The 15,674-nt window shown below is 35.1% G+C and overlaps 1 protein-coding gene and 1 long non-coding RNA gene across 2 annotated transcripts; both read left to right on the forward strand.

The window, feature by feature from the left end:
- Positions 1 to 1,265: 1,265 nt before the first annotated feature.
- Positions 1,266 to 14,145, forward strand: LOC138131345 (probable multidrug resistance-associated protein lethal(2)03659). Its single transcript, XM_069048312.1, has 9 exons — positions 1,266 to 1,424; positions 9,633 to 9,741; positions 9,794 to 10,027; positions 10,078 to 10,508; positions 10,562 to 10,718; positions 10,858 to 12,695; positions 12,754 to 12,984; positions 13,036 to 13,985; positions 14,037 to 14,145. Exons 2-9 carry the CDS (start codon positions 9,650 to 9,652, stop codon positions 14,064 to 14,066), a joined length of 3,963 nt encoding a protein of 1,320 aa, XP_068904413.1. The 5' UTR covers positions 1,266 to 1,424; positions 9,633 to 9,649; the 3' UTR covers positions 14,067 to 14,145.
- A 544-nt stretch (positions 14,146 to 14,689) lies between these two features.
- Positions 14,690 to 15,452, forward strand: LOC138131364 (uncharacterized). Its single transcript, XR_011159793.1, has 2 exons — positions 14,690 to 14,758; positions 14,928 to 15,452. It is a non-coding gene; the product is annotated as an uncharacterized lncRNA (long non-coding RNA).
- The last annotated feature ends 222 nt before the right edge of the window (positions 15,453 to 15,674 follow it).

Here is a 15,674-nt window from a genome sequence, read left to right on the forward strand (position 1 = left end):
TTTCAATTCTTGTTCGCCGAACATTTGTGTTTGTGCGTAATGTTTTTTAAACAACTACTTACATTGCAATGTAATATGTATTAAAATGTTGCATTTCATAATCATAATAAAATTACCAAACAACGTTTTTGCAATTAGTTCCACTATTATTTATTAAATGGTAAAATTTCTTCTATTAATAAACAAAAATTTTACCTCGGATTTTACAGAAAAATGTGATACATATATGTTCAATCCTTGCCAGCCGATAGTGACAAAAATGTTTAGCGTTTTCTGTTGATTCAAATAGAGAATTTTAAACACATAGTAAAAGTCATGTCATCACATTGTTTCTACTTTATTTACCTAAAGCTATTTAAAGAATAATGTGTGATCTCAACGGTGAACATGCTTTACTTCGTTATCTCTATTTTAATTCTTGACAACACAATGGAATTAAGAAGAGATTTAAATGTATGAAAATGCAAAAACTGGGTCTTATGTGTTTTGTTAAGTTTTTAAATTATTATTTTCTTCCCAAAGAAAAAAAATGAAAAGCAAAATTAGGAGTATGCGATTCACGATACACTGCCACGGAAATGTTGACAAAGGTGAAAGATGGATTAGGGACAATACGGAACTCACAATACCTTTGAAAGTGTTTGTGCAAACTCTCTGAAACGTCTTCCAGCTGGTCAATGCAAGGCAATACAAGTTCTAAATTTCTAGGAAGAAATACAATATACAATCCCACTTCTCGTTGTTTGACCGCGGACCGCTGGATAACCAGATTTAGTGCTCCTCGAAAAAGAATGGAGTCTGCATGGAAATACATACTCGAATCATTTTAAAAGTACCAAACACAGTGAGTGTTGATATCGATCAAATGAAACCACTGACTGTAGTTAAAATTTGATTAAAAATTCATTCAGTCATGCCTTTCCCTTTCAGAAACAAAGCGAATTCTTTGTCAATCAAGAGACGATGTAAACATTACATCAAGACTTGACAAAGTGATTACTTGCTCCGTTCGCCGCACTAATTGAAATGCAAATATTTCAAACAATTTAATTTACAACAGTTCGACAGTTAATTCGAATCTTGGCCTTCACCTCGTGATTTGTTTCTGTTACTAGTGAGGAAAGAAGAATTGTAGTGATATTATGGAGACGTAACAAAGACAGAAAAAAATCGTTAACTATGCATTATCATCTGTCCCTGTCTGATATCAAGCTGAAATGCCAATGCTAAGGATTTATCGCGCAGCACACTGTAGAAGTGTAGATAAATATTGCTGGCGGATAACTAGAACCGTTCGCGAAACTACTCAGTCACCTATGAGATGAGGTGGCGGGTGCTGTGCCTGTGAATGTGATGGATATTCGATAACACAAATTTTATTTAAATTTTATTTATTTCATTTATTTTACTACTTATCTTAACCGGTGAGTCAAAACATTTGTTCATTATCATTAATAAAAATAGTTTTTATAAATCAGTAACGTGTTCACATGGTAAAGTAGTGATCATGGATCATATGCGCAAAAAACGAAACAAGTTCACTGACTGGTAACTAATTAGTTTATGCAATGTAACATTATGTAACCAGTGACAGCCGAGAATAATTATTAATTTGAATTTTTTTTTAATTTTTTGTCACGTCATCGTCCTGTCTTGGTATAACGGCATTTATTTCGATTTATCAATTATTTATTAAATAAAACAAATTCCAAGTTTATGCCAGTATTTGTTATTGTTATTAGTATGTGACCAAACATGTGTTTATGACATAACCTAAAAATCTACGGATGGCTAGTGATACATACTCTTATTTTTTTAATAAAAAAAAAAATACAAAAAATGTATGCATTGGTTAATGTTAACATGTATGTTACTGTACGTTAATTTACAGTAAGCATTTCATATGCGATATACCGGGTGACAGCGAAAATTGTTTCATGACCCCTTATAAGGCATTATTACAAAAGTTCAAGTCATTGTAATTTTTTCTTTTTGGAAATCACTGAAAATTTGCTTAACTTTTAAATCGTAGTAAGTTGGAATTACGATTTTGAATATGCAAAAAAAATGTTTTATTACTTCATTTATTACTTACAATTGTCATCAATGCAAAGCTTTGTGTACTCTAATTCATTTTAATTTATAAATAAATTCCAGTATTCAGCACTTGTACTGTAAATATCGAATCCAAAATAAATTGATCAGATTTTGATAACTTTGCGAAGCATATTTTTCTCCCTACCGGTTAGAAATGTAGGCTGTGGATACCTCATTTGAGGTGAGAAAATTCAACTTTCTCGCTAAGGTAAGAAAGTTAATCATGAAATGTTTATGGTAAAACTGTACCAAAATACAAATGTCAATAGTGTCAAAAGTGAAATAAGTTATTGATAAATGAAAGCCAATTCAATGAAGTAAGTTGGTAGGTCAATCATATAATCTGGAAAATAAACAGATACCTAAGCTAGGTAGGTAGATTACTTTACCCTGTTTATATCAAATTTTCGAACAAACCTCAAATCTTCAAATGCGATGACAAGTTAATTAAACAAATAACACAGCCTACTATTCAATTCTCAAAATTTTCGTTTTAATCACGAATATAACCATCTTTTTTGACTTTTTTCAACAAAGTTGTGCCGGTAGGGAAAAAAATTGTATTCAAACCTTGTTAAGAAAGTGTCCTTGCAGACCTTAGGCACTTACAAACCTCGTCTACGACTCGGTTTATAATCTTTGCCTGCGGTCTGCAAGAAACCACTTTCTTACCTTGGTTTGAAATATACTATTACATACTATGAAAGGTAGTATTCAATTTTATTTCAGCTCAGAAAAAATTCAAGAAAAGTTGGTTTAACTGCGTATAAAATTCGAATAAAATTTGTACATACAGAGTGATTCTGAAATAAGTTTGGAAAAAAAACCGGTAATTGGTGATGATGAGAAGAAGTCATAGACAAAAAAAAAATTCTTATACAATTTTTTTCGTTTTCGAGATACAAATGATTGAAAATTTGATCAGAATTGCTAGTACGCTGCTGAGTTAAAGGTGATTACCTGTTTATCTTGGTAGTTTAGCAACAATAATAATCAAAGGTAAAATGTGTTCGTCAGTCACAAACGTAACATTACTCCCCTCGATCATTTCCATAGAAACATTTACAAAGCAGTGTGCTTGCACCTACAACTTTATTGTGGAGTTGCTAATGAAGTGAACAAATTTTCCCTATTCACAGGCGTTGAAAATACAAGGATATAGGGTAATTTCCATCCTTTTGATTTCACCTCCAAAAGTCATTTACGCAGAATTAAGTTGTATACTCCTCATTTTTTTTCCAAACTTATTTCAGAATCATCCTGTATGTATGTATTTCTTGTTCGTTTATAACTAAACAATTATTGAATGTATTTTGACGGCGTCTTCACTAATATACAGGGTCTATCAGAACTGGCGAACCAAAATAATCATCTTCTGGGAATAATGAGAAAAATGTTCAAAAAAATCTATCTTAAATAGTGATTGGGAAAGAAGCAATTTAAACTGACCAATCCTGTTGTTGATGTTAAGTTAGCTATAAATTAGTTTTCCTGTTTTATTTGTAACTATGGATGCATTTCAAATGATGCATATGCATTGTTGGATATCCGCATTGTTTGTGCCATGACGGACGTTTTTAGGTTATAATATTTTTCAGGATATAGTATTTCTGCTAGGATGTTCCCTATTGGGAAAACGAACTGCGTACTCCTGAGGAGCAACTGTGGCACTCTCATCACACTGTCCATATAAGACAAGCATATCAAAATATTCTGAAGAAGTAAACATTAAGCGTTTTTAATGACTTTTGTAATTGTCAGAAATAATTTATTATGACATAATATTCAATTATTATGTCTTTGCAACAATCAAATTTGTTTCTATAGTTACTAATATACTTTTTTAAGGTAATTTTATATCTACACGCGATTGGTCAATTAACAACGTTCTTATTTTAAAATCCCATGAGGATGGATTTTTTAAAATATTTTTCCTATTATTCCCAGAAGATGATGATTTCACCGTATTATTTTGGTCCGCCAGTTCTGATAGACCCTGCATAGTTACTTTACCAAGGCGGTAAAATAATAACGAAAAAGATTTTTGTAGTATTCGGAGCGGTTGTTTAATAATGGCATATCTACTATCTAAAGTCGAATTCATTCATTTAAGATTTATAGGTTTTTATTAAACACGTTGGAGTTGCAAAAAATTCTTCTGATTTCATGTTTACATGTTGTCTTTTTTATATTTTCAAATTGCTTATATATATTTCCCAAATAGAGGGTCAGGATTTTTTTAAACATTTTTTCTAGCACTTTACCACATTTCTACATGATATTTTTCAAATATCTAAGTCTGAATTTTTTAAAATTTCCAATCAAAATATGTAGGTATTTTATTATTACTATTATCGAGATGTGCGACAAGTATCTTCGTTGAAAAATACTTTGCATAACTGTACTACTTTTACCCTTATCTTTTGAATGCGTACATACAAAATTTAGATAACACGAAAAGCTGCAAATGGAAATTTTATACGACACGTGTTGGAACAATGATATTTTAAAGTGTTCAGAACTCCAAATTTAAAGTACATTCACAAAGAAAAATTGTAACTACAAAGATATATAGGTATTTGCATAACCCCATTGTCAAAAAATCTTGTAAGTTTTGTTTTTTTGTGGTTATAATAGCTATGCCTTGGAATTATTGTTTTAGAATGCTTCTTCCATGCCATATAGTGAACTAGTTAACAAAGCGTGTGTGGCTAAAATACGAAACATAAATAAGTGATTACAAATAAGAAACTGAACATTCATTCACGATGATAATTCCACTGAAAGATTTACAGTTAGGACAGTGCGTAACAATAATTAAAAGATATTATAGCAACCTTATAATTTATAGTTTGCAGAATAAACAATTGTAAAAATATGAATATTTTCATTGTTCACCATTCAAACAAGTTTGTATTTCTGTTCATCACATACCTTTAAACAACAACAAATTGGTGACGAACACTCTTATTACCAAAACAGCCTTGTGTAAAACATCAACATTACGATAATTTACTGTTACATATTTATTTAAACATTACTTTGTAGTTGTTTACAGACTGTTGAACCATAATTTTACGTAGAGTATAAATATGTAGTTATTTTCATATGAATAGCGTTGTCAGATTACTTTTCAGGTATGAGGGCGAAATTTGAAACACGAGGAGTCAGCCGAGTGATGCAAAACAGGCCGAGTACCTGAAAAGTGACAGCGCACGAATATTGAATAACGTTTTTCGTGTTCGTTTGGGCAGTCGATTGTAGTCGAAGTAGGCGTGAAAACCGAATGTAAAATTTATGGGTGCCGGTCCGCATAAAAAAAACATCAAAATGATGTGAATAAGTGAGTACACACGGGAGTTAAATTGGGTGTGCAAAACAACTCAATATTTCTGAATTCAATCGGTAATTTAACCAAAATAAATAAAATTTTCAACACCGCACTTTTCATCTAAAAAAGGACAGTGACAGCGGCAAAACTGACACTTTGGCCTACTTCGACTACAATCATTTAGAATAAGCCTGTATTTAGTCACATATATACCACTTTTTTCTATTTCGGTATCACCATGAGCATTTTGTGACACTGAAAACAGTTTCACAATGATCAATTTTATCGCAGTGATTATTGAATGTGAGGTTGGTATTGATAGGAAATTTCAGTGTTAAATGTGATGTCATTTGCACCTGAATCCATGTTGTGGTATCAAAATAAACTGTTGAAGGGGTAGATTATTATTGTAACAACATTTGGGAGACAATTTGAAATTTAATTTTCAATGAAATGACATTTCTTCATGAATACCAACCCAATTCCATTAAAATAAAAATCACTGGATAATTATTTTACATTTTTTAAAATTAAATTAATGAAATCGAAATAGAAAAAATAGCATGTTAGAGGTAATTTGAATAGAGAAGCACCTGTCACGTGATATGCGTAAGACAAGAAATTTGGTTGGACTCTAGGGGGAGGTGGCGAGTCAGGTGCGCACTTGTGCAGGTATTGTTGCCAACTTAAAAACATCTCCCTACATCTATTGGTCGTGCTAAAACCAACTAACTACCATCTGTTTAATTAAGTTAGTGAAAACAAAATTTCACCAAGTGCACAAATGATAATTTTGATATTACTAGGATGCGAGACCTTTTTATCCATTTATTTCAATTAACGAGTTATTACACTCAAGCGCAAAGAAATTTCAAAATTCCACAAAATTCCTGCAATAGACTTTTACAAATAAGGATGTTTTTGTCGCACAGTGACGTCACTGCGCAAAGGAATTCTGCGTCTTATGAGACGACAAAGATGGTGATAGCGACTGGATACTGAAAAGAGTGACCAAAATGTAAATGACAAATCGTAATTTTATTAGTTTGAATAGTAACACGGATATAGGTAATAAAACGAAACTAATGTTTGCAGTGAAACATTGTGGAAAGTTTCCAAATTTTTCACCCACACGATTGCTTGTAATTTTAAAATAACTTCGACGAGTAAACCAACACAAAGCAATGGGAATACGGTTTGGCGGTCAACTGTTGTTTCAGAATGCGCAAATCTACTGCGCATACTTTCCATCTCTTATAAATGGAAAACCTGTAAAGGTCCATGCGTATTTTACTTTTACTTTTCATAAGCCAGAGTTAACACCATCGACATCATCCTAACGTGATCCTAACCAAACATTTTTATTTCCCCAATGTCAAAAGTCAAATCTAATTGCACAACGTTGCGGTTGCCGGTCGATTTTCTAGGTAGAATGCAGTGTTGGTGGTTATTTGTTTTTGGCATGACTTATACAGGGTATCTATAAATGATTGTCGGGTCAAGCCAGCTTTGGAAAAAATATTATTGTGCCACCTTTTTAAACGAAATAGCCTATTTTAATTTATTGTTAACTGTCACTTCTGACATTAATGACGTTTTATTTACGCTTTTCAATCCATTTTTCGTTCCTTATTTTATCACAATTAATAAACACCAGAATCTGTATTATTCAATACAAATTGCAAATACAACGTCTGGTTTTAGAGCTAAACAAACAGGTTACATTTGTGAGGGAAGGATTTATCCGACAAATGTCGAGCCTAATATCTTGATTGTTTTCCAACGGATTTTTATGAAACTTAACATCCAGATATGTTAGGCGGTGAAGATTCAATTAAGTAATAATAAAATTTCCTCAAGTTAAAAAATGTAATTTTAACACATTTTTCCTTTATTGAAAATTAAGCGCAATTATTATTAGATTGTTAAACATTAAAAAAAAGTACTATACAAACAATTTACTAAATCACTCGTCTAATCTAACGAAAAAGTTAGATTAAATTTTTATGGTATTTGAGCAGTCATTTTTTGAAACAATTGACGAAACGTTGGCAAGCAACATTTTGTACATCCTAAAAATCTGTCAAAAGTGGGCGCACTTTATTAGAATAGTAAAGTTGTATAAATTTATTGAAAATACTTTAAAAATAGACAACAATGGCAGAAATTTCAATATTGTTAAAAAAGGATACAAATGTTGCAATAAATAAATAACAATAAAGCGTAACAATAAACGTCAAATATCACCTGCGTTTGTGCGAAAAGGGGTGACCAAAATTCGACGATAGTGCGCCATTGTTTCATACGCGTCTACATTTGTCTTTCAAGGACGAGTTTCTCTTTACAACAGTTTTTATTGATGATCAATTTTTTGATATAAATCTCAAGTGATTTAACATTTTAAAAAGGCATGTAAAAATTACGTTTTTAAGACTTGTGTTATGCATTAACGGGATTTTACTCTTCACCGTCTAAAATATCTGCATTTTAAATTTCATAAAAATCCGTTGCCAAATAACCGAGATATTAGGCTTGTAAGTCGTAGATGGGACACTGTGTATAAAACGACACATTGTAAATTTAACAAGTTTTCATAGCAAGCTGGACCAAACAATCACTCATAGATACCCTGTACAACAGAAAAGGATCTTGTACAAATCTTCAAAAAAAAAACAATTGTCAGCTTAAAAACATCCATTATACATACATTTCATAAAAAAATAATTTTTAAGAATTTTTCCAAATAATAAATACTGACAAGGAATTGACTTCCTGGCCGGACATGTTTACCCAGATCTTCAAAAGTTTGACAAAAAACTATAAACAAGAAGGCGTTAGTTCTTTGTCTGTATTGATTCTTTGATTTTTACCTTGGCACTGTACCTAATCTCCATAGATTTTTTAAATGTGATTTGACTGATAAGTGATAACTGATAACTGATAACCCATGGTTAACATGAATATGCTCGTCAACTTACAAAAAATTATTTTAACCTTATACAGGAAAATAATATCGAGCGATCAAATTAATTTGTAATCGAGTCATCCATGGATTTAATCCGTATGTCTTTTGCGATTGATACCTATGTCGAGATCTATACTCCGTACGCTGATAGATTGCACGTTTTTTGACAGAAAACAGATAGAGAGACAAGTGTGGCGGGAATTAATCTACAAGACTACAACGGTTTTTATAAATAACGTGAAACAATTGAGATGGAGAGTTTAGTATTTTTTTATTTATTATTTAGAATTTAAAAACGTGCAATCTATCAGCGTACGCACTATAACCTGTGCTTCAAGCTGTGTTTATTGGAGCGTGGAGTTCAAGTAACGACATACAATTTCGGATTCATGGATAACTCGATTACAACTTAATTTGTTCGCTCTTTATATGGCAACATAGGCTGAAGGGTTAAATATTAAATGTGGAAACGAAATTTAATGGAAAATGAACTTACAGCAATATGATAGTTACGTAACAGATTATTTCATTATCACTGATCACTGATAACAGAAAGAAACCACTTCACATTTTAAAAGAACTTTCTTTGATATTTGAAAACAAAATTGACCAATCACCATCCGCTCCATATAAACAACAACGTAAACAGTTTAATACAGACTGACACTATTTCATTTCCACAAAATGCGGCTCTAGTTGTTGGATACTAATAGAGTCAATTCAATACAATTGCTAGGATCATAAGAATTTAAGCAATAAGCAGGTTATTAAAATTTATGAAACCTAGGGCCAGTTTGTAGAAAGAGAATTAAATATTTAATTCGAATTAAATTTTAATGTGCGATTAACCCATAAATCCGAAACTTTGATTGGTTCAATCTGATCACGTGTTCAGTTAATCTCGCATTTGATTACGATTAACTTAATTTCGCTTCTGTAAACTGGCCCCTAATCTCATTTAGTGACTTTTTTTAATGACCTACCTTAGATAATACATACTTTATACAGACGTGTTTAATTTATCTTGCCGTTCTGTAATCAACTGATTTATGGGTGTTAAATTGCCGACTACTAAAGACAATTGTGCCTCTAACACAAAATATATTATTTAGAAAAGTTACCTAGTTTTGTTTATTTAAAAGTCATCAGTGACAAGACAAATACAAAAAAAAAAAACGAAATATGATTTCAAAATCAAACAATTTAAATTATGTTAACGTATTAATCGATTTATTTAAGTTTTCGGCGGCCCTGCCATGGAGGATAAGCAGAGAGCACATCTCAATCAAAGAAAACAAACCCTTCATCCAAAACAAAGAGCTAATATTTTTTCCAAAATATTTTTCTGGTGAGTATTTCATGGTTTCAATGAGTATCAATACCAAACGAAATATTTGCAGTTGGGCTCTGCCTTTGTTCGTAAAGGGCTTCAAAAAGAACCTCGCCGAAGAAGATCTCTACGGACCTCTCAAAGACCACGAATCAAAACTACTAGGAGACAGATTAGAAAATGCTTGGATAAAAGAGGAGAATTCTCGCAGGAATCCGTCGTTCTGGAGAGCGCTGATAAGAGTGTTTGGCAAAGAATGTGCCATGTACGGCCTGATGTTGGCCGTAATTGAATTTGTGATCAAGTAAGAACAACGACTGGCATTTAACCACAAAATCATTTGACCATTTTCAGAATGTCTCAACCTCTGTTTATTGGAAAGTTGATGGAATATTACACCCCCAATCAGAACACCATCACCAAAAACACTGCCTACATATACGCTTCTGGCATCGTCGTGATGTCTTTCTTTAACGTGTTACTTGGTCATTCTTACATGCTGGGTCTGCAACATTTGGGCATGAAAATCCGCGTAGCCAGCTGTTCTCTGATCTACCGAAAGTCTCTCAGACTGAGCAAAACTGCTTTGATAGAAACTACAGTCGGTCAGATGGTCAATTTGTTGTCAAACGACGTCAATCGCTTTGACTTGGCGGCCACACATGTACACAATTTGTGGGTTTCCCCGATCGAAACCATAATAGTTATATATTTTCTCTACACCATGCTTGGACCGTCCTCCCTTACTGGGATCGGGATTCTGCTTTTATTTATACCTATCCAAAGTGAGTAGCTTATCGTTGACTCTGTCAACTGGTATTGATGTTTTTTGTTTTAGTGTACTTGGGAAAACGAACATCTGTGTATAGATTACGCACGGCGTTGAAAACGGACCAAAGGGTACGCCTAATGAACGAGATAATTTGCGGAATTCAAGTTATCAAAATGTACACATGGGAAAAACCATTTGCAAAATTAGTTGAAGTGGCCAGGAAGTATGTGCATGTATGAATCTTTATTTATCATCTCGGCTGAAATTTAGCTACTTGTTCGATTTGCTCTCGAGGTGGTCTAAGTCTCGGCATCTCTTTTCCATGAAGCCTAGTGTGCTGATTTTAATACTTCTGTTTTCAGGCTAGAAATCCAGCAGATCAGAGCAACTTCGTACATTCGCGCTGTCAACATGTCTTTCACAATATTTTTAAACAGAACGGCCATATTTTTGTGCATCTTGACATACGTCTTGACGGGTAATACAGTACAATCGCAGTACGTCTATGTGTTGACGTCATTCTATGGGATGTTGAGACAAAACCTGACGATGTTCCTGCCACAAGGTGTCACCATTTTGGCCGAAACTCACGTGTCGGTAAAGAGAATTCAGAAATTTCTGCTTTTGGACGAAATACAAAACGAAAACAGACACCTCTATGGGATGAAGGGATACAAGGGCGAGAAAAAAAGCAAAAGTGAGAAGAACGGATCTGTTTCTTTGCCTCAGATTCTTGACATTCCCACAGAAAAATCAGTTGGAATTTACATGGACAGTGTCTCAGTGAAATGGGTTTCAACCTCGGCAGATTATACCTTGGACAACTTAAATGTGAACGTTGGTTCCAATCAACTGGTGGCCGTGGTGGGTCCTGTTGGAAGTGGCAAAACCACTCTTCTCCACGTGATTCTAAAAGAACTGCCTTTGACCAAAGGCAGCTTGGATGTGGGAGGAACAATCTCGTACGCATCACAAGAACCTTGGCTTTTTGGTGGCAGCATCAGACAAAACATATTGTTCGGTCTGGACATGGACATGAAGCGCTACAAAGAAGTGGTCCGAGTTTGCGCACTGGAACGCGATTTCTCTCTGTTCCCTTATGGTGATCGTACCATAGTTGGTGAACGTGGAGCTATGCTAAGTGGAGGACAAAAAGCGAGAATCAATCTCGCCAGAGCTATATACAAAGATGCCGATATTTACTTACTGGATGATCCATTATCTGCTGTTGACACCCACGTAGGAAAGCAATTGTTCGATGACTGTATCGTTGGGTTTTTGAGCAACAAATGTGTGGTATTGGTCACTCACCAATTACAATATCTCAGAACTGTAGACAGGATTTACTTGCTTGAAAACGGAAAAGTTACAATCAGCGGGTCGTACAACGAATTGAAGAATTCTGAAGACGAGTTTCTCAAATTGTTAGAAGGGGAGCCACAGGAAGAAGACGAAAAGAACAATGCTACTGTGAAGAAGGCCAAATCTTCGAAAAGTTTGGAGAAAATTGACCTTCCAAGTGAAGTCAAAGAGCAAAGAGGAAGCGGTAACATATCGAAGAAAGTCTACAAGAGTTACTTAAGAGCGGGAGGAAACTTCGTCGCATCTCTGTTTCTAGCTGTGTTGTTCATTTCGGTGCAGGTGGCAGGAAGTGGCGCCGATTATTTTTTGACATTTTGGGTCAACCTCGAACAGAGTCGATTGGAAAACAATTTGTCACAGAGTCACGACAACAAGAGTAACGCAAGCAACAAAGTAGAAGTAGAAGAAGAATTTGAAGAATTTTTCTTCAATTCGCAGAGCTGTTTGTACATCTACAGCGCACTAGTAGCCTTCGTGATCTTCATGTCTCTGACCCGATCTCTCAGTTTCTTCACATTCTGCATGAGAGCGTCGAGAAATCTGCACAATCGCATGTTCTCAAGAATAGTGTATACGTCGATGCGGTTCTTTAACTTGAACTCGTCGGGGAGAATTCTTAACAGATTCTCCAAGGATATGGGGTCCATAGATGAAACTCTTCCGATCGCCATCATTGATACCATCCAGATTGGGATGATAGCGCTTGCCATCAACGTTGTTATTGCTACAGTGAACCCTTGGATCATGTTGCCCACAATCATCATATTTGGGCTGTTCTACGTCTTCCGGGTGATCTTCTTAGCCACCAGCAGGAATCTGAAGCGAATCGAAGGAACAAGTAAGTAGTAATGGGGACACTGAAAGTAAATAAAAGTTATTGATGTTTTGAATTTTAGCTCGCAGTCCCGTCTTCACTCATATGACAGCGTCTCTACAAGGTCTGACGACCATTAGAGCTTTTGGGGCACAAAAAATTCTAAGAACGGAGTTTGATCAGCATCAAGACTTGCACAGTTCAGCTTTTTATATGTTCTTGGGTTGCAACAGAACTTTCGGATTTTGGTTAGATTTCCATTGCGTCATCTACATTGCTTTGGTAACACTCAGTTTTCTTTTCATGGGAACTGGTAAGTTGTTCACGACTCAAACCTGGTGGAAATTTAAAAACATTCTTTTAGAAACATTTGGAGGAAATGTTGGTCTGGGAATCACGCAGTCCATCACGTTGACAGGAATGCTGCAGTGGGGAATGAGGCAATGGAGTGAACTGGAAAACCAGATGACCTCTGTTGAACGTGTCGTAGAGTACACGGAAGTTACTCCTGAACCGGATGATGAAACCAAAAGACCACCACAGTCCTGGCCCACCAAAGGAACTGTCGAGTTTAAATCTGTCTCGATGCAGTACGGACCAGATGAGCCAATGGTGCTGAAAGAGCTCAACTTTAAAGTTAAATCAGCGGAGAAAATAGGAATCGTAGGAAGAACCGGTGCTGGGAAATCTTCGCTGATTTCTGCTCTTTTCCGTCTGACGAACACCGAAGGAGAAATTTTGATCGATGGTGTCGACACAAAACAAATTTCTTTGCAAAGTTTGCGATCAAAAATCTCGATCATTCCGCAAGAACCAGTATTATTCTCGGGCACGCTGAGGAAAAATCTAGATCCGTTCGACGAATACAACGACGACCAGCTGTGGGAAGCTTTGGAAGAAGTGGAACTGAAGAGTGCCATCTCTGACTTGCCGCTAGGTTTGCACACTGTTGTTTCTGAGGGAGGAACAAATTTCAGCGTCGGCCAGCGACAGTTGTTGTGCTTGGCCAGAGCTGTGGTGCGCAGCAATAAAATTTTGGTGTTGGACGAGGCCACAGCCAATGTGGATCCTCAGACTGACGAGCTGATTCAAACCACCATTAGAAAGAAGTTTAAGGATTGCACAGTATTAACGATAGCCCATCGGCTGCACACCGTGATGGACTCGGATAAGATTTTGGTGATGGAGGCCGGACGTGCTGCAGAGTTTGATCATCCTCATGTGCTCTTGCAAAATACGGAAGGGATATTGTACGGACTTGTTAGACAGACTGGCAAGGGGATGGCCGAGAATCTTATGAAAATCGCCGAGGAAGTAAGTATAATACCGTTGCTTGTGCAATTTTTTAACGCATTTTTTTTTCAGAGTTATACGCTGGATCATTCTACAATGTGATCGATTTGAAATAAATATATTTGTACCAGTCAATATATTTATACCGTACTTAAAATTTAAAATAAATAAAAATAATATATTTCTTTATTTATATACCGGTGTCCCAGAACTCGCTCCCCAGAAAAAACTGACCAATGCCGACGACAATCTAGATTCCAAGAATGCAAACGAAGAAAAATTAATGGGTTGCATAACATAGTTGTGAGACGTCTAAGATCCACCAATTCCAGAAAGGGAACTGTAGGTGTTAATGTGAATAAAACCGGTTGCTAAGCGTATATTATCAGTTATCACACTGTCATAATGACAGTGCCAAAGTGTCAACATCAACATGTTAGGTTAAGGCAGATGTCATTCAAGATGTCACACTCGCTATAGATCACATGAATCTACGGGGTGATCAAATAGGACTGTTTAAGTTGGTAACACTGAATTGTATTTTAAATCGTATAACAGGAGTAACTTTCGGTTGTTGATGGCTTGTCGCTGTTAATGCTATACCTACATCAGATATTTGTCAAATAAACCAACAAAACATATCCGGTTGCAGTGTTATAAATAACCGAATTAAAAAATTTTCTTAATTGTACTGCCAACTTAAACAGTCCTTCTTGATCACCCGGTATATATTTTAATTTTTTTAAATAAAACAAATGGCGGTTCTGAAAACAACCTTGTTTATTTTAATGCAGGTGAGCTTATCGTAAAAAAAACAGGGGAAAAGGTATAACACAAGCCAAAAGGGATTATGAAACGAAAAATAAATACAATCAGAGGAAGTGCTCAAAGTCGCCACCATTCATTTTCAAGCATAACCGTCCAATCGCAAAAGACTCAGTTTAGAATTCGTAATCATTTCAGGAGTAATTGTGACAAAAGCTTCCTGAACGTGACCCCTGAGTTGTTCTTCTGCAGCAATAGGGCTCTTGTATTTTTAACTTAGCCCCAAAGAAAGATATCTAAAGGATTGAAATCGGGGGATCGCGCAGGCCAGTGTCGTGGACCGCCACAACCTATCCATCGATGAAGATACTGTTGATCCAAAATTTCTCGAACTTGTCGACTGAAGTGTGGTGGTGCGCCGTCGTGTTGAAATCAGCCGTTAGCACAAAAAAGAAGTAGAATGTCTTCAATCAAAGTGGAAAGTTCTGCGTTCAATAATTCTACGTAAATGTCTCTCGCTAACCGTGCTAGTGTTGTAAATTAACATGTTAATTATGAATGCTGTTAATTAACCGGTTAATTATCTTGTTATTTATGGTCAAATATGACCCGATTTGACAAAACTTATATAAAGTTGACTCCAGTTGCAAAAAACCACTTGTCATTTTGCAACAGCATTTTCTCAATATTTTTGAACCAAATAAAGGCACAAAAGGACCAGAAAATCATAGTTTGGATTGAATATGGAATATGTAGTTTTAAAATAATTTCAAATGACTAATGCCATAAAAGTGCTGTTTCAAAAGCAAAGAGGTTTTTTTGCAACTCGAGTCAAGTTTACTTGCAGTACCTTTGCAATAGAAATTTCGTTTGTGTGAATTTTATAGCGACCTTTTTTAATAACATTTTGGTAATTATTTATTTGAGGTTAGGTACAGCGTAAAT

The sequence above is a fragment of the Tenebrio molitor genome, chromosome 5, assembly GCF_963966145.1.
Source record: "Tenebrio molitor chromosome 5, icTenMoli1.1, whole genome shotgun sequence".
NCBI classification, from domain to species: Eukaryota; Metazoa; Arthropoda; class Insecta; order Coleoptera; family Tenebrionidae; genus Tenebrio; species Tenebrio molitor.

Excerpts from the sequence above, each read along its gene's own strand:
- LOC138131345 (XM_069048312.1), top strand. The coding sequence starts at position 9,650 with ATGGAGGATAAGCAGAGAGCACATCTCAATCAAAGAAAACAAACCCTT. Across the intron at positions 10,028-10,077 it reads GTAATTGAATTTGTGATCAA|AATGTCTCAACCTCTGTTTA; the intron begins GTAAGAACAACG and ends GACCATTTTCAG. Across the intron at positions 12,985-13,035 it reads TTTTCTTTTCATGGGAACTG|AAACATTTGGAGGAAATGTT; the intron begins GTAAGTTGTTCA and ends ACATTCTTTTAG.